Source organism: Schistocerca americana, chromosome 1, assembly GCF_021461395.2.
Source record: "Schistocerca americana isolate TAMUIC-IGC-003095 chromosome 1, iqSchAmer2.1, whole genome shotgun sequence".
Classification (NCBI taxonomy): domain Eukaryota; kingdom Metazoa; phylum Arthropoda; class Insecta; order Orthoptera; family Acrididae; genus Schistocerca; species Schistocerca americana.
This window is the reverse complement of record NC_060119.1, coordinates 1,254,664,026-1,254,687,820: the sequence shown is the minus strand read 5'-3', so window position 1 is coordinate 1,254,687,820 and position 23,795 is coordinate 1,254,664,026. Positions and strand designations below refer to the sequence as shown.

The window sequence follows — 23,795 nt, the reverse complement described above, 5'->3', positions numbered from 1 at the left end:
GAAGCCTTCTTGGTTACCCAGGCCTGCCAACCCAAAGTTTCGTACAGATTTATTGATGACATCTTCATGATCTGGACTCACAGTGAAGAAGAACTCCAGAATTTCCTCTCCAACCTCAACTCCTTTGGTTCCATCAGATTCACCTGGTCCTACTCCAAATCCCATGCCACTTTCCTTGATGTTGACCTCCACCTGTCCAATGGCCAGCTTCACACGTCCGTCCACATCAAACCCACCAACAAGCAACAGTACCTCCATTACGACAGCTGCCACCCATTCCACATCAAACGGTCCCTTCCCTACAGCCTAGGTCTTCGTGGCAAACGAATCTGCTCCAGTCCGGAATCCCTGAAGCATTACACCAACAACCTGACAACAGCTTTCGCATCCCGCAACTACCCTCCCGACCTGGTACAGAAGCAAATAACCAGAGCAACTTCCTCATCCTCTCAAACCCAGAACCTCCCACAGAAGAACCACAAAAGTGCCCCACTTGTGACAGGATACTTTCCGGGACTGGATCAGATTTTGAATGTGGCTCTCCAGCAGGGATACGACTTCCTAAAATCCTGCCCAGAAATGAGATCCATCCTTCATGAAATCCTCCCCACTCCACCAAGAGTGTCTTTCCGCCGTCCACCTAACCTTCGTAACCTCTTAGTTCATCCCTATGAAATCCCCAAACCACCTTCCCTACCCTCTGGCTCCTACCCTTGTAACCGCCCCCGGTGTAAAACCTGTCCCATGCACCCTCCCACCACCACCTACTCCAGTCCTGTAACCCGGAAGGTGTACACGATCAAAGGCAGAGCCACGTGTGAAAGCACCCACGTGATCTACCAACTGACCTGCCTACACTGTGACGCATTCTATGTGGGAATGACCAGCAACAAACTGTCCATTCGCATGAATGGACACAGGCAGACAGTGTTTGTTGGTAATGAGGATCACCCTGTGGCTAAACATGCCTTGGTGCACGGCCAGCACATCTTGGCACAGTGTTACACCGTCCGGGTTATCTGGATACTTCCCACCAACACCAACCTATCCGAACTCCGGAGATGGGAACTTGCCCTTCAGTATATCCTCTCTTCTCGTCATCCGCCAGGCCTCAATCTCCGCTAATTTCAAGTTGCCGCCACTCATACCTCACCTGTCTTTCAACAACTTCTTTGCCTCTACACTTCTGCCTCGACTGACATCTCTGCCCAAACTCTTTGTCTTTAAATATGTCTGCTTGTGTCTGTATGTGTGGATGGATATGTGCGTGTGTGCGAGTGTATACCTGTCCTTTTTTCCCCCTAAGGTAAGTCTTTCCGCTCCCAGGATTGGAATGACTCCTTACCCTCTCCTTTAAAACCCACTTCCTTTCGTCTTCCCCTCTCCTTCCCTCTTTCCTGATGAGGCAACAGTTTGTTGCGAAAGCTTGAATTTTGTGTGTATGTTTGTGTGTCTGTCGACCTGCCAGCACTTTCATTTGGTAAGTCACATCATCTTTGTTTTTAGATATATATTTCCTACGTGGAATGTTTCCCTCTATTATAACTATATATATATATATATATATATATATATACTGTCCTGAGATACAGGCCTCCAAAGATGACACTGCAAACACCATTTTGAAGATGCGAATTTCAGAAAAAATTTTAAACTGCTGTATCTCTGTAACAGTTCTAAATATTTTGTTAAGAGTTTTTTTTTTTTTTTTTTAATTTGAAAAGTAACCACTTTATGATTACAATGGTATCCTCCGTTTGAACATATCCGTCAAAGTCATTTTACTGTCATCTTCTGTAATTTTTTTTTATAATTTACAGAAAAAATTTTATTTTCAAAAATGAAAATCGAGAAAAATTAGATTTTCCTCCTGTCGATTAGTACCATGTAGTACTATATTCTCTGTAAAGGAGAGATTCCACTTTTAAGTTTGACAGGTTTTCTTTTAAAAAAATCATTTTTTACTTTCAAGGGTAATTTATGTCTTCACTGAAGTTTTTTCTTACTAATTTCTTTGTAACAATGTTTATTTCTATTGTCTTTGTCACAGTTATTTCTTTTCACTTTCATTGTTGCAGGTATTTCTTACACTTTGTTGTAGTTTCTTGTCAGTTTCTTTGTCGTGGTTGTTACTTTTGTTCAGTGCTAATTTGTTTACTGAAGAGGCTTCTAAGGAATCTGAGACAATCCAATGAGTTCTGTGTTTTCGTGAGGAATTTGCCAGTTGACACAGTTGCAGTATGTTTTGCAAAAAGGACTGTTAAAAATGTCTTCTGACTGGGGCCACAGCACAGCAGGGTTAAGTGTGCTGACTATTTGAATATCCATAAAAGAGTGATACATGGACAAACAGAAAAACAGACTTTGTTCAGGTTGGGAATAAGTATTCTCATTTGAAGACTATTTCAAAGAGAAGACGTTTCCAGTGACAACTTTTTGTGTTCTAAATGTTTTGACAGAACAACAACAATGATAGTATGAACAAGATGAAGCATCCATCAATAGATGGAGTATTAAATACCCTGAATAAGTCAACTACAGACATAGGTCTCAGTCCTGTTAAGAAACAGATGGTCAGCGAAGTCAAGTCATAAGCTCTATGTGTCAAGAAAGCGCAAAGAAATTACTGAAGCTATGGATGAATACACTACAGCAAAACTGCCCACACTCTTCAAAGTACAAATTACATCTTCAGAAGAAAATGAACCAAAGCACTCTAGCACCTCTTGCCAGGAATTTTTCACAAATGTCAATTCAGCTATTGAATATTGTGCATCCTACAGTGAAAAGGTCCAAGTTTTAACTATTATTCCGGAGACATTTCCAAAGAAAAATTTTGAACCACATTCCATCAGTATCGAAGTACATGGTAGACAAATCAAGAAATGTTAGGTCCGTAAAAGGAGTCTTTGGAAGACAAGATCCTAATTATGGTCATCCAGTATAAGCAGCTCAAGTTCAAATAGCGCAGTCATTTTATCTGGAAGATAAATGGGACTGTTCTCGCCAGAGTGCCAACAAAAAAGATGCTATAACTGCAATGGTTGAAGGTCAAAACGCTGTGAAAGTGATAAGGTACATGAATTGCAGTATTAAAGAAACTTTTGCAGTTTATAAGAGCAAAAATACAACTTCACATACCCGAAGAATTTTATGCACTTCAACCTAAGTGGGTAGTTCCACACTCACCTAGAGATGTCTGTTTACCTGAGTACTGCGCGAATTTTGAACTTTGTGTGGTAACTTTGAAGAACTTACTGGAGCATGTGACGTATGACACCTTGGTTGGGCCTGTGACGTAAAGTGAGATACTTTTTTGTTTTAAGAACGTGGTGACTGCCCTGGAAAGAAAGGACTGTCTTTACAGACACTTGGCCTGGAAGAAGTAGCAGATAACTCTGCAGAAATTACATATGCAACATGGCAGGAAAATAAACTAATTAAGAAAACTGTTGCCTTTGAAAGTTTCATTGATGAACCTGGTAAATGGTGAGTGAAAGCAGTAACACACCAGTATCTGAAGAAATAGCAACAACACACTGCAGAAGTAAAAGGGTGTGTACAGGTTTCAATTTTTACAGGAGTGACATTTTCAAAACAAGACCACAAGTGTTGCAGTTATAAGTGATGACGCAGGACATGACTCAGCACATACTTTGACAGCAATACGCAAAATTCTTCAGCTGCAAACAGGGGCGGAGAAGATCATTATTTCTGATGGTGCTCCTAATCATTTTAAAAATCGTTACCAGCCGTTTGAATTGAGTATGTTGCTTGTGTCAATTAACTGAGTATGCAGTACTACGCCACGGGAAGGGGTCTTGTGATGGTGTAGGAGGCCTGCTGAAGCACCATGCTACAAAACATAACTTTTCCACACCAAATATAGCTGTGATTCAGAATGCTGAGGATTTTATGAGAGTCTTAGATCATACACAACCACAGCCCTGATTCTTTTGTCCAAAGAGGAAATTGAAGAATTCCGTGGAAAAAAAAAAATAGTCAAAACAAACTACTCCTGAGAATGGAATTCAGAAGACACATTTTAGGACTCAAAGTGATGGACGAACTCATATTGCATGCACTTTAAAGAACAAGAAAGAAGAAATTTCATTCATTTGGCCAACGCCTCAGAAACAGCAGGATAATATTCAGATTCACACCCTGAGAAGGAGGAAGTTTGTGCGTGTGTGTATGACTGTGACTGGTGGATTGCAGAGATTATGGACACCAGTTATGAGATACGCAAAATTATAGTGAACTTGGGGTAACAGAAATGTCCAATTCCATCCGTTCTGCTTTGACCAATGACGTCACCAATATGGCGGAAACAACCATTCACAACTACTCCCAAATTGCGACTATGACTTCATTTACGCTACCACATGGACCAGCTACTGGATAAAGGTATCCAGGTGAAGAACAGCAACAACGCCATCAGTGCTCACTTCCTATTCACAATGTTTTGAAGATTGTTAAGTGCTCCAGTTCCTACTGGTTCAACAGAAAGACATCACTCTGTATCAAAGGAAGCTACTGAAGCCATGGAACACATTTTTAGATCATTGACTGGCTAATTTGTGCACAAAACAGTGCACACAAGTTATATAAATTATAAATTGAAACCTTTTAAGTCCTTAGACCCTTCACATACATTTTGGAACCTTAAAAATGCTTGAAAAATGAGTCTTACTAATCTTTCAAAACTAAAATTATGTCAAATAAGGCTATGTTTTGATTTTTATGAGCCTATTATGTGATAATGTGGTAATAAAAAAAATAAAAATAAAAAAAATATATGGGCTGGCAGTTTGAGAAAAAATTTACATACATTATAAAAAATGTTGAGAACACTATAGTAACAGAACTTTGACAGATACGTCCAAATGGAGGATTTCTTTGTAATCATAAAGCGACTATCTTTCAAATAAAAAACAATGAAATATCTACAAATGTTCCAAAGATACACCCTATTTAATTTTTTTCCAAATGGTGTCATCTTTGGAGGGCTGTATCTCTGAACAGAAATTCTTTTGGAGAAAACAAAAAATATGTATTCCTTACTTAGTCCTTCATTTTAACATATGCTAAATTCGATAACATCTGAGACTATGAAGATAAGATTCTCCGTAGCCTGCCTGAATTGATATGGACTATGTCTATATTTTTATTGTTTATTACACATGTAATAATACAAACAAACTGCTACAAAACATTCCAAAAAATGAAAATTACACTAGTACTTTTTAGGTGTTTAGTTTCCTTCTTTCAGAGATTTTCTTTGCACTTGCTGGAAATTTTTGTACAAATTTCAAGTCAGATTGGGTTGCAACAATGCTAATGTGTATCTCTTTTTTTTTTGGGAGCATGTTTTGCATTTTTCCAATCATTCTACAACAACTTCTCTTGGTTCTGCTGTATTCAAAACACGGTGAAGGATGCACGAAATTCATGGGCTATGTGATACTTGTCAACTCGTTTTTGTATCTGTGGCATCACCAATGAGTTTACACAGGAATTGTGAAGAAAAAATGTATTCAGCCGCCTTATGTGTAACATGCAGAGAAATAATGCCACTGGTCATCATTAGCACAGGCTTCGAGAAGCAGCGACATGTTTCGACCTGCTGCATATCAGCAGAGCAAAAGATTAAGTCTCCACACTTCTGCGTTCACCACTTCTTTCACCCAAGGAATTCACAAGCAGCAAAATAAATTAATCTTCACAATTGCACTGTTCGTATACTGTATTATGTTCACTTTCAATTTCGTTGACACTGTTGATCCATCACTTCCTAACCCGTCCCCAAGCTATTTTAAGACAGTATCCTCGAAGTCTGAGTCCATAACATGAACAGTGGCCGTAGACCTGGTTACTGAATCCATAACACAAAGTCCCAGGTGCGGTCTCATAGACCGATAGCACTGACATAGTAGTAATAGTATAGGTCCAAGCCACATTCAAGTTATTGATACTTCAGGAAAGAACAACTGGAAAACACTAATCTCCTACCCCATCACTATGCATTAGCAACAGAGTAACAACAAATGCTAGCAGTCTGTGAGACCGCAACAGGGATGTTAAGGATTAAATATGCATGGAGGCAACAAATGTGCAAAACAAAGAAAATGGCAAAAAGCAGCAATGATATGAGAAACTTACTTACAAATGACAAGGGCTTGTACAGGTACACAGCCGAACTCTTGATCTTTCTCAGTGTTGCGATAAAACATGTTGAATGCAATTTCTTACACAGAAACTTTAATGTAACCACATGTATAGGGGTATTACATTGGTTTTCTCAAAATTAAATTTAACACACAAATTCTTTTTAATACTCCCAGTGAAAGACTTCAATAAAAATGCACAAATTCCTTATCTTGAGGAAAATTTGCCAAATATAACCCACGAATGTGCACAGATCAATGTTTTTAGAAAATAACTTTCTGTGAGTACAACATTTCTTCACCCGTATTTTTTTTGCGGTTACATTACAGAACAAACCTCCAAAAAATATATATATATATAAATTTACTTACTGTGTTCTTCTCAGCTTCCCAGTATGTCCTGCAAGGGTTGTACTTTTCAGCCCATTGTAAAAACCGTTAATGCCTCCTATTGTTGCTCCAGCCATGCATGAAACGCCTATCTGTGAAAACGCTAGCTCATATCGCCCTCTCTGTCTCGAAGCACCTTCAGGGAATATGAATTCCGGCTGGCTTTGTGGTAGGTACACAGGGTTGAAGTTCAGGTAAGGAGAGAGTGGGGCAAGGTTTTTCGTTGAGCCTGCAACAAATTAAAATTACGCACTCTTCTAAATAAATATACTTCATTACAACAACAACTGCATTCGAGGACTCACATCTCTAAATCATTTACAATAAAACATAAGTTTCGAAATGTACTATTTTGTTAAAATAACTGATGCCAAAAAAATACCATGACGTTTCAATGCATTACACTAAGTGCTATCAAATCATTGTTCTACCTCTTCAGAACACATGAACATTTCTATAATTTCACAACATAGACGTTAAGCCTATGTTATCAAAAAAAAAAAAAAAAAAAAATTAGGAAACTGTTCAGTGACTAATCCCAGTAATCACACATAGCTCTGCACAACATTACGAACAAATCAGCGAAACAGTTCTGTAATCGTTGGTGACAATGTCATTGGAATGAAAATTTATATTTTTAGTTTTGAACTGTCTTCAGTCGATGTTACCTATTGTGCAACATATATTTTACAGAGTTTTCTTACCTGTAACGTTCAAGTCGGAATCCTTATTCGAAAAATCGGAATACATGCTACCGGAATACGTCGTTCGATCTCCCATATCAGTTTACTTTACAATAGTTCTCACGCATGGGTAACACCAACAACTTAACCTATTACGAAACGTTTATCGAAGGACTTTCTCAGAGATGTTACAACTTACGCAGTTGCTGCCATGGATGTATACCTCCATGGCTGCAGCACCCAAAGCTTCTGATTAATTTTGCAATGTACGTACAAAATTTTTGACAGAACGTACAACAAAGACCAACGACCTTACGAGATTTCATAATGCAATAACGTATATACAACGACCATATGTGATGTATTCACGGCCAACAATTATCCTAATTTTACAGAATACATTAGTGACCGGAGCACTATATACATTCAATAGAAGAACCTTCTGTTTTAATAGAAAACGTGCACGTAAAAATAACATGACTGGTGTCGCCATCACTAGGTGAGGACAAAATATGTAGCAATAGTAAATGCGTCAGGAAAAAGTCGTGGTCTGAACATAATTGATGACGGAGATGTCTTCCATAAGGGGGTCGTAGGAAAAAACAATGACTGAAAAGGAGCTGTTGGTTGAAAATCAGTATAGTGACGCCCTTTAATTGAGATAGACTGATATTCCACAATTTGTTCCAAATTGCTGAATTTGCACAAGCCATCAACAGAATAGAACGGTATTGAATGGATCGGGGCGTCAAAGTTCCTCTGGAAGAAAAATTTGACTTCGAGTTAGTGGGAAGAAAGGTGTTGTCTTTTGCCAATATTCGAAATTGATTGCATCGATCTCCGAGATCGACGTCGACCACCAATCCGATAATATAAATAGTGAACGTGTGTTAATCTTTATAGAAATTGTTGTTCTTATCTTTCTGTTTCCTGTGTAGTGTGTTGTGGCATGCATTCCTGTAATGTGCTCTGTGATTATTCTCTGTGTAAACACAGTAATAAAGTGTGTAATTCGTAGAACATTAACAACACAACATGCCATTTACGCTCCACTAACGAATTCCAACATTTGTGACCCATGTACATGGCGAACACACAGCACTGCAGCCGATTCAATGGATATCACAAACTAGCAGTGGTTATTATGACGTTGCACTTGTTTTGACTGTGTTTCCCAAGGGTCGTATTGTGCAACCAACTATACAAACAAAATTAAGTCCTAAAATGCTAAGGAGAGTGATTGCCAACATCCTTCCACATGTGCAACTGGCCCTCCACCTTCCACGTGACGACATTCACAATATTGGCTAGACAGTCAGTGACAGAGCACCTGCTGTAGATAAAGAAGAGTACACAGTTCGTTTGCTTCAGAGCGACGTATTTTCAGTTATCTGTGTGGATACTAATTTAATTTAATTTCTGGCGTATTTGTGTGCTTACGAGGCACAGTCTTTCGTTTTAATAGCAGTGTTGTGTACAGAACCCCCGCTTGCATCGACCCTAAAATCGTACGGGTTTTTGTTCATTTATTTTGGTTAGATCAGGTCAGTGTCGGCTAGACTGTCAGTGAGAGAGGAACTGCGTTTCTACTGCAGATAAAGGCGAGTACAACGTTCATTTGCAAATTATGTTCACGAACTTCAAACAGGAGCGAATTATTTTGAGTTATATGTGTGGATACTAATTTAGTTTAAATTAATTTCTGGCGTATTTGTCTGTTTACGAGGCACAGTCTATCGTTTTAATAGCAGTTTGATGTAAAGTACTCCCCCTTCCCCGCCCCCCACCGCCCAGCATGCCAGCATGTATCGACGCTTGTATCGACCCCCGTGTCTTACAGTTTTTTGTTTATTTGTTTTGGTTACATTAGGTCAGTGTCAGTTAGACTGTCTGTGAGTGAGGACCTGTGTTCCTGCTGCAGATAAAGGCGACTGCATCATTCGTTTGAAAATTATATTTACGAGTACTGTGAACTGACACAGCTTCTCAAAAGAAGTGACGTACTTTACATTTCATCGGTGTTTTTTAGCTTGACCTCTTATATTTCATACATGTCTGTGTATTTATCAGGCCATCAGTACTGCAATGTTCAGATGCAAGACAACTTGGTGACCCATCGCTCACAGCACCAGGTGGCATTGGTTTCAATCACCAACTTGAGGCTGTCGCTAATGGATGTCACTGTTGGGAGGCCAGATGAGACTATGTGAGGAATGTCCAGCATGACCCATGTGTCCCCCCATCAGTCCACTACTATAGCCATTCTGGGTACTGCCCACACTGATCCCTCATCCATGGTGAGTGGGAGGTCGTTCTAAGGTGTGGCTGGCATCGAAAGACTTTCCAATGGCTAATGGCAGGGCCTTCCAGGTTCGTCTGATGAACAGTTTTCAGGCACTATCTGTGTTCAACAAAGTCCCTGAGCCAGATGAAGTTGCTCACCCTTTTTCAGAGGAATCCTCTCGGCCTACAAGTCTGAGTATTCACAGAGAGTAGGATACTGGTAGTTGGGAACTTCAATGTTAGGTGCATAATGGTGTCCCGTAGGGACACAGCTTCACAGGAGGGAAAGTATTCCTATTTGTATTCTGTATACATACCAAGAGTAGTCATTAGACATGTGGAAGGGTGCTTCTTGATGCCATTGAGAGCACAGTGTGCAGATAACTGCAGGTGGTGGCTCATGTTGGTGCTATCGATGTGTGTAGCTTTGGACTGGAAGAGATTCTGTGTGGTTTCGAGTGGTTAGCTGAAGTAGGAAAGACTGCCAGTTTTCCTTGAGAGATGAAAGCAGAGCCCACCATCTGCAACATTATGTACAGAACCGACTGTGGTCCTTTGGTACAGTGCTGAGGGGGGTATGAATAAGAGACCCAGAGGGTTCTGCGGCCATGTAAGTTGAAGATTCCTCAACTTACACCTTGGGGTGATGGATTCCCAGGTATTACTAAAAAAGGTCAGGAAGTCCACTACACAGAGGAAGCAGCTACAGGGGTTGCACATTCCTCAATTTACACCTTAGGATGGTGGGTTCCCAGGTAATGCTAAACAGGTCAGGAGTTCACTACATGAAGGAAGCAGTTACATCAGCAGTGGGGCTGTATGGAGGGGACTGAGCAGTTTTTTGTTAGAGGGACTTGGGAACTTGCAGTAAAGGCTTCAATATGAAAGGATGCAGGACGAAAACAGGAAGAAGGTAGACATAGAAAGAATAAATACCATAGCTGTAAACTATTGTAGCTGTGTTGGAAAAAGAACCAGAGTTCCAAGCACTAACAGAAACCACTGAATCTCAAATCTGTATAGGTACAGAAAGCTGGCTAAAGCCAGAAATAATTGTAGACAAAATTTTTGGTGGTGACTTCTATCTACTCTTTATATGTTGGCGAAAATACATGTTTGAAGACGATGGTGGGCATAAAACGTCGTACGAAATCCTCAGAAAATTGTTTTGATCATCTAGTTCAGGAGCCCAGTCGAAGTGTAAATCGTTGCGAAAGCATACTTGATCTCTTAGCAACAAATACTCATGGTCCAATAAGGATATTCAAGCCATAAAGACCGAGCGAGGTGGCGCAGTGGTTAGCACACTGGACTCGCATTCGGGAGGACGACGGTTCAATCCCGTCTCCGGCCATCCAGATTTAGGTTTTCTGTGATTTCCCTAAATCGTTTCAGGCAAATGCCGGGATGGTTCCTTTGAGAGGGCACGGCCGATTTCCTTCCCCATCCTTCCCTCATCCGAGCTGGCGCTCCGTCTCTAATGACCTCATTGTCGACGGGACGTTAAACACTAATATCCTCCTCCTCCTCAAGCCATAAAGGGATTAACGACTACAAGGTTGTTGTAGCTAGATAGAATACTACAATATCCAAATCCGCCAAAAATGAACCCAAAATACATCTATTTCAGAAATCAGATAAAAATCCATTTGACACCTTGCTAATAGAGAGTCTTAACTCCTTCCAGTCTGACTATGTAAGCATAGACAAGATGTGGTTTAAATTCAAAGATATTGTGCTGATGGAAATTGAGAGATACATACAAAATAAATTAGTACACAGAATGAATCAGAACACTGTTGCAGAAGCAGTGAGAAAAGCAAGCCAAATTTGAAAGAATGCAAATTCCTCAATATTGACAAATTTTTGCAGAAGCTCACTTCAATATGAGATGCATTTAATAGTTTCCACAATGAAATTCTGTCTCGAAGTCTGGCAGAAAACCCAATGAAATCCTGGTGATATATAAACTACACCCGTGGCAAGACACAACCATTACTTCCACTGTATGATAACATTGGTGATGTTTCTGATGACAGAGCCACTTAAGCAGAGTTACTAAACACGGTTTTCGGAAATTCCTTTTCAAAAGAAGACAGAAAAAAATATTTCAGAATTCGAATCAAGAACAACTGCCAACACAATAATTTAGAAGTAGATATCCTTCATATAGAAAAGCAAGTTAAAAACAATCAAGAAAGGCAAGGCTTCTGGTCCATATTGTATACCTGCCAGGTTCGTTTCAGAGTATGCCGATATAACTGTAAGTAGCCTGTTTGTATGTTGGCAGCGCTATAGACTTTGTTAATATCAGTGACAGTGCTCTGTGCCCTCGACAAGAGGCTCTTTGGTTGGATGGACTAGCAGTTAGCGAATGGGTAGGGAAGTGTATGGACATGATGTTCTTAGTGGAGACTCTGTGTTGATAAGAAGTGCATTGTAATGGAAGATGAAATGATGTGTTTATAAGAAAATACGCAAGGAAATGTATGAGGATGAATGTATGGTTGATAATGTTTGGGTAGTGGAATTATTGACAACTGTATAATTTTTGGAACTGGATGTCACATGCATCAGGTAAAAGTTTGCTCATCAACAAAATCTTTCTTTTGCTAACCATATGCCTCCTAGTAGTTAAGAGCCTATAGTAGTTAGAAGCTTTTTATTTAACCGGCTGTTGTTCCTACTTGCTGTAGTTCGTTCTAAGAAGATTTTCTGTGAGGTAAGTGACTTATCAAAAAGAATGGGGTTTCCACTATCAGGATACGTGATTGAAATTAGTTTAGGCAATTAACAGAGTTGGGGGTAGTTCCATATTTATTTAATTTCATTTTTTTTTTTTTTTTGCATTTGTATTATTGTTAGGATTTCTTGCAATTCAGGGCCATTCCTTTGTGTTAATTATTTGAACCCATGTTATCAATGTAAAGCAGTCAGATTGTGTTGGGCTTGTATATTGTGGGTAGTAAATGAATAGGTTAAGTTTGAGTTGTCTTTGTCAGGGAAAATTCTGTAGGTAAGTGTTTTATAAAAGAAAACAATTAAAGAGCTACTTTCACAATAGCTCTATGCTTCAGCAGTCATATAAAACCACTCGCTCATAGAAAGTTCCCTACACAGGGACTGAAAAATACATTTATGGTAATGTACAAACTTTTTCATTAAATAGCTTTTCCCGTACAAGCATCAGTAATGAAAACTGTGCAATATTGAAACTAATGTTGTTGTTGTTGTGGTCTTCAGTCCTGAAACTGGTTTGATGCAGCTCTCCATACTACTCTATCCTGTGTAAGCTTTTTCATATCCCAGTACTTACTGCAACCTGCGGCAGCGGCGGCGTCTGATTACGCCTGGCGGTGTGTATCTCGTATCGCTGTTTTGCCCAGTTGACTGGAGATGCGCATCGCGAGGCGGCCCGTTTAATTATTGAGAACGAAGTCGTGAATCGGATGGTGATACCTTGGATGTGGCGTCCCAGTGTTTCTCTTTTTTAAGCGGCCGCGTGTGTCAGTGTTGTGCGTCGGCCAGCGGAGCGGCGCGGCGGGGGAAGGCCAGTGTCCCGGACTCGAACAACAGACTCCAGCTTGCCAGTCTTCGGCTGTCAGATCTTCATCACCAGCTCACAGGTGACTGCTGATGTGAGGCCATCTCCTTCCCGTCCTCACGAGTCACCTGGGTACGTAACATTCAGTCTTCAAATACCTTCTAACTTCTGTCTCCTGGCGGCGAGGCTGCTGCTTGCTATACCATTACAGCGGCGGACTTGGTGCCTCTGCATACGATGTAGTCTCTTCCTGCATGACGGTCTTCAGCACCGAAACTGTACTGAAAACTACTCTGTCAGGCCCACTGCGTCTCGCGTATTTATTTACTTCGGTTCAATGGAGGGGATCGACTTCATGGTCATTGCCTCTTTTGTCACGTTGAAAAGGTTCTCGAAGAATCTTCTTAACGTCGGTCATTGGCTCTTGGAATGTAGGCGAGGGCCTTTGATCACATTTGACAACTGAGAAACACGTGAGCCGGTTGGGCGATGTCCTGACGGCTGAATCGACAGTGTCCGCTTATGTGGGGAGGGCGATGGCTTCTCCTGAACGTGCTGACTTCATGGTCATTGCCTCTTCTGCTCTGCCCGCTGTATGCCAGTGTGTAACTCTTCTAAACTAAACTAAGTTTTCATTTATTTTCTAATTTCTACTTCACTTCACATTGATTTCACTAATTTATTTACCTATCTTAAGTAACACTCAACAGTATGATCCACATTTGTTTTTCAGGAAATTTGAAAAGAAAAAAAATAGCAGAAGGCAGGAGCATTGATGGCAGTAAGGGGGATAAAGATGTGGGGAATAGAAAAAACCTTGTTTTCAATACAGGGGATTCTCAGTTTCGAAAACTAACGAAAAAATTTGATGCTTACTCTATATTAATCGGTAATGGTAAAAACAACACATGTCCACTTTTTGGCAAAAATTAGATATATGCACAGAAGTCTTCAGGATACTTAGATGCAGCATCTATGCAAAAATCACATTTGTCCTACATATATTAATGCTTTTACAGGCATACAGTTTTTCGTGTTCTTTGCAGTAACAACATGAGTCCAGGCAGGACTTATGTTATTATTGCAAGAAATGCCAGATGGCAGCACATTTGATGCCTGTGATCTTGTTAACTGTATGCATTGTTGTAGCAGATGCGTATACATTGCCGTTTAGTTTTGTTTATAGAACGCGTTTCTTTGGATTATCTATGCACAATGTCGAAGAAGAGAGGTGCGCAACCGGAACTATATAAAAGAAATGTCATAAAATCTGCCAGAAAGAAGGGAATTGGTTACGTGAATCACAGTGGAAGAGAAATTAATGCTGTAAAAATACTACCTGACTGTGGGTAAGTTCAAAGCCAATGTGAATTAATCTCTTGTCTGTGTATTTTTTACTTCTTAGAGGTTCCCATCTGTTCTATGTTTGATGGTAAGTAAATATGATATGGACAATTTACTCTATCAATAAAAAATTTTACATAAATAATTTTTTCAACTCTTTTACAGTTCTGACATTGGTATTCATGTATTAATATGTTTCAGGTGTAAGAAACTGTGTTTCAAGAGGATCTCTGAACATGAACAGATAGATATATTCACTAAATTTCACGATTTTGAGCGTAAGAACACACAAGAAGACGTGGTACGCAGAAGACCCCGGAAAAGTGATGGCCAGCCTAAGCCAAGAGCACTAAATTATCGTGGTACCTGGAGATGCTGGGCGGGTCGAAGTGTGCAAAAAGGCATTTTGTAGCCTTTTTGGCATTACAAATGAATGTGTGCGACGAATTTGTAACTGTGTGAAAAATAATGTTCGCCCATGTGACAATAGAGGATGTACTGCTTCAACCAATGCAACACTACAGAAAGTCCTATCGATAACTGAGTAGCATATTGAAACATTCCCTACGAAAATCTCATATTATTCAAGCAAAGAAATGCATTACTTAAATCCTGAATTATCTGTAAAAAGTATGTACGAACTGTTCATGAAGTTATATCCTCCTACCAGAGTGTCATATGGAATTTATTTAAGGGTTTTCAATGAGCGTTTTAACTTGCGCCTTGTGCGGCCGCAAATCGATACTTGCTGCTCTTGGGAGTCATTTTCAGTGAAGATTAAGACTCCATCATTGAACGATACTGCAAAGCGTGTAGCTGTAGCGGAACTCATGGTACATAAAAGAGGAAGCAAAAAATTCTATTTAAAGATGGATGCTGTTAAGGAGAAGTGTGCAGAAAATGAGCATGTGGTAGCATTGTGTTTCGATTATATGCAAAATCTGCAGTTGCCTAAGCACCCAGTACAGGAAGCTTTTTATTTACAGCAAATTAACGTTAATGCATTCTGTATTACAGACCTAAAGAGCAACAAATCCAAGGTATATCTGTACCACAGAGGTACTGCCCACAAAGGACCTAACGAAGTATGCTCGTTTTTGGTTGATTACATCAACACAGAGATACCTGATAGTGTTACTGAATTACATCTGTTCTCGGATGGGTGCCCTGCGCAAAATAAGAACGACACAGTTGTAAGTTCTGGCAGATTCAAAGATGTATTCCAGCATTTTCCTGTGCATGGCAATTCATTTGTACCATGTGATCGTACATTTGCTTCCATAAATCGGGTGATAAGAAGAAAAGACAGAATATATTCTTTGTATGAGTATGTTCAATGTATGTTGACATCATCAAAAAAAATTAATGTAAAGCTTCTTACCATGGAAGAGATTTTGGTTTTCAAAAAATGGTCGCCCAAATTTTATAAGCGATCCTGTTTGTCTGACGACAGTTATGAAACGAATGTGGACAAAAGCAGTAAAGTGAAATTCACAGTGTCCTCATTTATGAGCTTCATCACAGTGAAATGTTTCCAGGTAACGTTGACTGTTGCTATCATATTGATGGTCTCGTAAAACACCGCTTTTCATTGCAACATGCAGCATTCATTACAGACAGAGCCAAAGTTGCCTGCAGAAATTGCATATAATAACAAAGTTGCAAGCAATGTCAAAAAATTGAAAGATGTGGGACAATTAATGCAATATATTCCTGATGAGCACAAAGCCTTTTATCTGGAATTGACTGAGTGGCCTTCTGCGGACATTCCTGAAGATGATTCATAATACATTTTTGGTGTAAAATAACATGTATAGTGTAGTGTTAATCCTTCATTGTCCTGTTAGGTGAAATAAGAAATTTAATTCCTAATGTCACGATTTACATCTTCATATCTTTAGTATTTCCATACAGTGTGTGCATACGTTAACAATATTTTTCAGTTGCTCTGTAAAACAATATTAGACAATGTACAAGTAATATTGTATATCAAATTTATACAATAAAGTAATTTTTGATAACATAAACAAATGTTAATGTAAGATGTCAGTCCAAAATGTTCATCCTGCAATAACAACATAAGTCCGTACAATTAAAAATAATTGCTCATGCAAAGTTATTACATTAAAAGTACTTTGTTTTATTCTAAAAGCTTACCTAACATACACAGTCAATATAAAAGTTAATGGATTTATCCTGCTGTCCATTATTTAGCCTGTATATAGTTTTTTGCTTCTCCTGAAAAAATTACTTTTTTGGACTAATGTTGTTTTTACAATTAGTGATTTGTATATTCTTATTATTATGTGGCAGACTTGTCAAAACCTAGTACTTCAGAAAGTGTGTTTGGGGGAAAACATTGGCAAATCACTGACTCAATTTACTCTAAATGTGATAGCGACTTACTGTTCAATAGCATATCTAAACTTCTTGACAGAGTTAGCCTTCAATACTTTTCCTGTTCTGTCCCAATGCCATACATAATATCGATTGTTTACTTTTACAGATTTAGAAATGGACCCAAATACGGATTCTACACTGGACGACCGCTCTATAAGTTGATCGAGCGTCAGTTTTATCGACCGAATGGAAGAAAGAGTTGCTAGAAAGCTATTGGACACCCCCTGTGTCTATAACTTTTTGAAAGACGCCACACATTTAAAGTGAAAATTTAATTATTTCTGATTCGAAACGTATTTATCACAGTTGGCATATTCTCAGTGCAAATGAAATGAAATGAGCGTATGGCATCGTTGGCCGGGAGGCCCTAGTTGGTGAAGTTCGGCCGCCAAGTGCAAGTCTTATTTCATTCAGCGACACATTGGGCGACTTGCGCGCCATAGATGAGGATTAAATGACGACGACAACACAACACCCAGTTCTCAAGCGCAGAAAATCACCAACCCAGCTGGGAATCGAACCCGGGCCCACTTGCATGGGAGGTGAGCACATTACCACCGAGCAAAGCAGATGGAGTTGCAGTAGAAAAATGTAGCTTTTTGTAAATACTGAACGTTGTTTCCGACAAATTTGAAGTGTGTTATGGGCATATTGAGATTTTTTATCGTAAGGGCAGCCTGTAAGTTCGAAGATGTTCACGAGCAATGCAAGAAGCACACACAAACCCATTCCATAGAGCACCACTGGAACCTGCTAGAGCATTTTTGCAAGTGTTCCAGTGAATGCACACATTTATAAATACAGTACTCTAAGAAAAAATTATAAGAAAACAGATAAATTATTAAATCCATTCTTTATTGAATTACGTTTTGCAGGACTTGCGACCTGTCCGAGAGAGGTAAACCATTATGGTGAAGGAATTATGAAAGGGTTATACATGGAACGAATTGAAGCAGGAAACATGGCTCTCAAGAAGCATAATCAGCATGGGAAAATGAATGCAAGCTATCGATCAGTCCATTCGCAAAGTGACATAATCAGGATTTGTGGTAATGTGGTTAAGGCAAGTGCAAAAGGCAAAATCGTATAGTGTATTAGAGATGAAACATCTGATATTCTATAACTGAACGATTATCAATTGGGCTTCTATTGTTGATGATGAATTCAACAAAGTCGAAGAAATGTTTGTTGGATTTATTGAACTGAAATCTCACGTGCACTTATTTCCTCGCCCTCGAATTCATTCCATTCCGAAGACAAATCTCTAAGTACAGTCAACAAATTGAAATGGAGTTACCATCCACCAATGAAAACACTCGGCGCAATGGATTGGAAATTAATTTCTGACGTTTATGAAATATTCGTGTGTCTGTAAATGGTTGAGGAAGAAAAAAATATTCATTGTGAAACGACTGGGAGTTGCGAAATCCAAAATTCCTGTCATTTCGTCATACCTTGAAGCTCATGTGCTGCCTCCTTTTATCCCCACAAAACCACGAGTCTACAAAACTTTTAATGTTTTGCGTTTGTTAGTGTTGTAATCTGGAATCCATTAAATCTCCTACTGAAACTTCGGATTTGGTGTCCTCTTTGTGGCTTTGGTGAATATTCTAGGAAACTAACGATAAAAAAAGGAGTAGAGTGATGCTTCGTTAACTGGATATTACTGATACTAACTTGACATTAGTAATGCAACAAAATGCCATTTATTTAGGTAAGTAATTTCATTTTATTACTTATCACAATTAAAATCGTAAGGACAAGATACAGACTGGAGGAATTATAGAGAAGGAATTATGGAACGTTTACACAAGGAAGGAATGAAGGAGAAGACGTGGCTCTGAAGAAGCATATTGTGCATGGGAAAAAGAATGCAAGCTATCGATCGGCCCATGTCAAAAGTGACAATATCAGGGTTTTTGGGGATGTGCCCAAGGCAGATATTACAAAGAAAGTGAAAAAGGCGGAATCGTATAGTGTATTAGTAGATGAAACATCTGATCTTTCTGGAACTGAATAATGACCAGTAAGGGCAGTGGAAGAAATGTTCGTTTGAATTAACGAGCTGAAAGCTCTAGATGCTAGACCGACTGCACAGACCATCAATGACTTTTTGGCAAAAGAAAATCTTGCTCCTGTGAAATGTGTTGGTTTGGGATTTCATAGTTGTTCAGCTATGAGCAGAAAAGACACTGATGTTTCAGCAATCTTGTGTAAAAAGTGCACCAAGGCTTTATTCTTCCACTGCTCTTCGCACAAACTGAATTTAGTCATCGATAGTCTTAACAGTCTTCCTGGGATTTGGAACACTATGGGAACTGTCAAAGATAATGGAAGCGGTTCGGCTGGAAAAATACTTTTTAACTCCATGCAGCTGCTTCTGCTTTCCATTTATTCTGAGTTTAATTTCATAATCCAAATATTCAGCTCTGATGGAACCAATTGTAAATATACTGCAGTCCACTGCTTTGGATGGAGCCAAGGCCTCACAGCACATTACATTAATTTTGCGACTATTGAAAACTCATTGCGATAAATCATCTTGAAACAGTCACAGACAAAATTACGACAGATGCTGTCAGATCTGAAAAATTTGTGTTGGACAATATAAAAACCGTCCTGTACATAGTTGGGAGACAGCAACATAGAGGCAACCCCTCAGCAGTCAGTACATCAAAGTTCTAGAGAAGAGCTTTAATAATGCCCTATTTAAACTGCTATTAACCCCTCTGAAATAAGTTTTGCTGACGAAAGCACCCCAGCATTTGCGTTATCCCAATTACATTCTGCACGCATGATGACCATGTCGAAAGATCATTTAATGGAAGCTTGTAAAACCAACGCCATATATTCTAATTTATCGAATGTAAAAAGTGAAATTGAACTTTGGTGAAAATTCTGGCAGAACACACAGAAACCAGGGGAACTAAATGTTCTTGATATCCCGAAAGAAGCAGAAAACTTCTTTCCCAAAACACGAAAAGCACTGAAAATTGTTTTCTATCCCTTGTGGAATGATTTTCCAGCAGTTTAAGAAGAATCAAAACCTAGTTGAGAAACACAATGTCAAAAGCTACCTCATTGGTTTAGCAACGATGAGTATGCACAGAAAACGTCTTCTTGCCAAAAAGAAGTTTTTTTTAGTAAAGTGTTAGGAGAATTTACAAAAAATCTGAGGCGATTGTATATTATCTAAAGTTCCTTAAATTTTACTAATTTGTAAAATTCATTGTAATTGTTTATGATTTTGTTTGGCACTAAACAATTTTTCTGCCTTAATCATTGTACCACCATTTCTTGCTTCTCATTCTACCATCCCTCCTCCGTCCCCCCTGCGCCTATTGGTTGGCGACACTCTTGATTACACCACTGTTTCACTCACTTCACAACTACTGACAGCCCTACTGCTTCACTTCATGTCCTTCTCCTCATGTAACTTCAGTCTGATTTCTGTGCAAGTTGTAGACAACATTTCACTCCCTGTGTATTATTCTTGCTGCCTTCAGAATTTCAGTCAAGTTAACATTGCCAATAACTTCCTCCAAATCTACAAATTCATTAAACACAGGCTATCTTTCTGCAACTTAGGTTCAAAGATAACTCATAGTGTCAGTACAGCCTCACATGTTGTTACATTTATCGAGAACCGAAACTAATATACAAGTACCAAATATTATCAACGAAGTTGTATTTATCATAGAACCATTAACAAACATTTTCAACTCACCATAAATAAGTGGTATATTCTCAATAAATACGAAAATAGCAAAATTAACTATGCTCTACAAGAAACAAGACAAATTTGAGGCGGTAAACTACAGACCTGAATCAGTATTGTCAAGCTTTGGTAAATTCTTGAGAAACTGTTTCGTAGGAGACTAACACCCTTTCTAAATAAATATATGATTTTAAGTGATTATCAGCATGTATTCAGAAGTGGCATATCATTACACTTTACATTACATAGCATTAATAACTGTTATGAAGAACACGAATACAACATTTTACAATGATAGGGAACATGTCAATTTAAGGTTTGTATTACAACTACTAATTCATATCTAAAAATTCATTTAATGAGTAGAAGGAGTTGTCATTCAGAAATTCTTTTAATTTATTTTTAAATGCTGGTTTGCTATCTGCCAAACATTTAATGCTATTTGATTAATGATCAAAGATTTTTGTGACAGTATGATTCACTTCTTTCTGAGACAAAGACAGATTTAATCCAGAATAGTGAACACCATCTCTTCTTCTAATGTTATAGCTATACACTTTGCTATTATTTTTCAACTGGGGTTGGTCTGAGCTTCTTATTAAGCTCGATTTCATTCAATTTTGAATGATTGGACACTGATCTTAGCCTAAAAAACAGATAGTACCATGCGTTTCAGTGCCCCCCAAAATTTTGTTATCATCCCCACTAATTTGCCCTCCCCTTTCCTACTGCAATGCAGGCCATGCCTTGTGAAGTGTCATCTACAAATAATATTAACAAGAACCAAACCCATGGGTGACAAAGTAGCTGCCAGAAGCAGCTGGTCTAACTCCACATTGACCCTCCCGATAGAGGTTTTAATTGGGGCCGATCATATTGCATGAAAGCAGAAACCAAGCCAACATTTGCGTGCTTCGTTGCAGCTACTATTTTTACCAGATAATATGCAGTATTGTAGCCCTGATTCCTATCAGTACTGTTTCCTGCTCTACCCACTGTCACAACATGATCTTGCTTTGTAAAATCCTTGCACGATGATCCTACATCGTCTGTCAGTTGGCTAAGACATGCACTAGGCTCGAAAAAACTTGTGATCTTGTGCCTCTCACCTAATTTTTCCTACAAGAACTTGCCTACACCTCTTCCATGGCTACTAGCTAACAATGGAGCTTTCCTCCAACTTGCTTTTTTTTAACACTTGGTTTCATGGTGAAAGTCTGAGGAGTATTAACTATCCTTACTTCCACTTGAACCTCTTCCTTAGTTGGCTGATATAGCAAGATAAATCTGTTGTTTGTGTCAATGATGAAACTGTCAGATACTGTTCTCTTACTGTGGCCCCTGTTCCTTGTTACCATTTGCCACCTGTCTTCACCCTTCTCCCTCCTTAAACTCATCAGTTCCCCAGTATCACTATCCAGTTCAGCCTCAAGGACTCTAATCTTCCCTTCTTTTTCAGCTGTCCCCTGAACATACTTTCCAGTACCACAGAAGAGACCCATTTATTTCCCCAGTTCACTTGTCACTAAATTCCCTCCAATGTAACGTTCTGTCACAACAGCTGCATAGAAACCTGGAACTAACTTCTCTACAGCAGCTTAAACATTTCTCGCTCGTGGTTGTCTACAATAATTTTACAAAATTTATCTAGACAATGACAGTAATAATCTATTAACTACAGAGCATAAGAGGAACACAAACATATGTATATACTATCAATATAATAACATAATGCACTTAGAATAACGTTAAAACTGAAAACCTGTACAATATGGATTTTAAGCCTTTTGAAAAGAAGTAAAAGTTAACCTTAAAACCTTTGACTCCACAAGTTGGTATGGCATTACTAAGTATACAGAGGCGTCCTTAAATGTAGACACTCATTGATAGGCAATATTAATGAAACATAATAATGCAGCATTACAATTCTTGCATGAGGTGGAGGTTGTTTTATATGTTCAAAGAGGCTCCTGTTAGCAGCCAAACAAACTCGATGACACTCAACTGTTGACTGAAATACAGCTGTTAATATTCCTGGTGTGATAGCCACAAAAGATGCCTCGATGGTTTTTCATAGCTCGTTCAGTGCAGCTGGCTTCTGTTCATAAGTCAAGTTGTGTAGTGTCTGGAGACTGGTGGGTACTCAGCAGCTCCTTTCGACCTATCCATCATCCAGGTAGATTTCCATCCAAATGGGGTATGACATCTCTGTAATAGTGATGCGGAGCGCCATCTTGCTGTAGGTAAAATCTTTATTTCCAAACACTTCTCGGATGGCAGGGAAAATCGATGTTTGCAGTGTATGAAGAGACATCTCACAAGTTACAGTACCATCAAAGAAGAATGACCAATCAAAACGAGCAATGACAGACCACACCACATTTTTAAACCCAGTAGATTAATATTTTTTTCCACATGAATGTAAGGATTTTCAGGAGCCCAGTACATGCAGTCATTCCGGTTTAGAGAACTGTTCAGTTTAAATTGCGTCTCGTTAGGACGCCCTGCAAACTGTTCATCCTCTCGAAGCATGCCTTAAAAACTCTTGCAGTACACCATCCTTTGATCCTTGTTCAAAATGTGCAGCGATCTTCAATGTAGACTCTTCACTTAGAAGCCTTCAGAATTCGTCGTATGGTTGGTTGGTTTACTCTACTTTCATGTGCACCCTTCTTCACAGATTTTTGAGGTGACTTAGTAAAATTTTACAACACAACAGTACTTGAAGCTGGATTTGTTGATGTTTTTGATTGGCCAGGCCCTTCCTTATGCACATACGGAATAGTACTGTTTGCTTGAAAGTCATCATGAATACCATAAACTGTTGTACATTTTGGTTGCCGTGTTTCGTACGCATTATGCTATTGCCCTTGTACATCTGTCATGTTTTCACACTTCAAGGACAATTTAATATGACCTCGTGTTCCCCTAATGTCAATCTCACTTCATTCTTTGCTGTACGGTTATCTAATGGAAAAAGCATGCCAAAATCTGTTGAGAAAACAATGGACTATGCTACTGCACAAAATTACAAGAGACATTAACTATCAAGGAGTATCTACATTTTTCTAGACTTCTCTGTATGTGTAACGTGAACAACCTAAACACTTCACTTAATACTTACCCAAACGTCTAAAATTTGTATGAAAACCTATGTCTGAAGTACACAAATCCAGCCCTTGGGATACGAATTTTGTTTGAAATACGTTGAAACAGGTGAAACCTCCAATGGATAAGATGAAATATGCTCTAATTAGCTTCCTTAG

The 23,795-nt window shown here is 39.0% G+C and overlaps 1 protein-coding gene across 1 annotated transcript in view; it reads right to left on the bottom strand.

Annotated features, from left to right (window-relative positions):
* The window catches only part of LOC124620121 (mitochondrial import inner membrane translocase subunit Tim23), a 63,780-nt gene extending 56,338 nt beyond the window's left edge, over positions 1 to 7,442 (bottom strand). The window contains exons 1-2 of the mRNA XM_047146795.1: positions 7,262 to 7,442; positions 6,540 to 6,786 (exon numbers count right to left, since the gene is read on the bottom strand). Of these exons, the coding sequence (XP_047002751.1) occupies positions 6,540 to 6,786; positions 7,262 to 7,337 (323 nt within the window). The 5' untranslated portion in view covers positions 7,338 to 7,442. The remainder of the gene's footprint in view (positions 1 to 6,539; positions 6,787 to 7,261) is intronic.
* Positions 7,443 to 23,795: the final 16,353 nt, after the last annotated feature.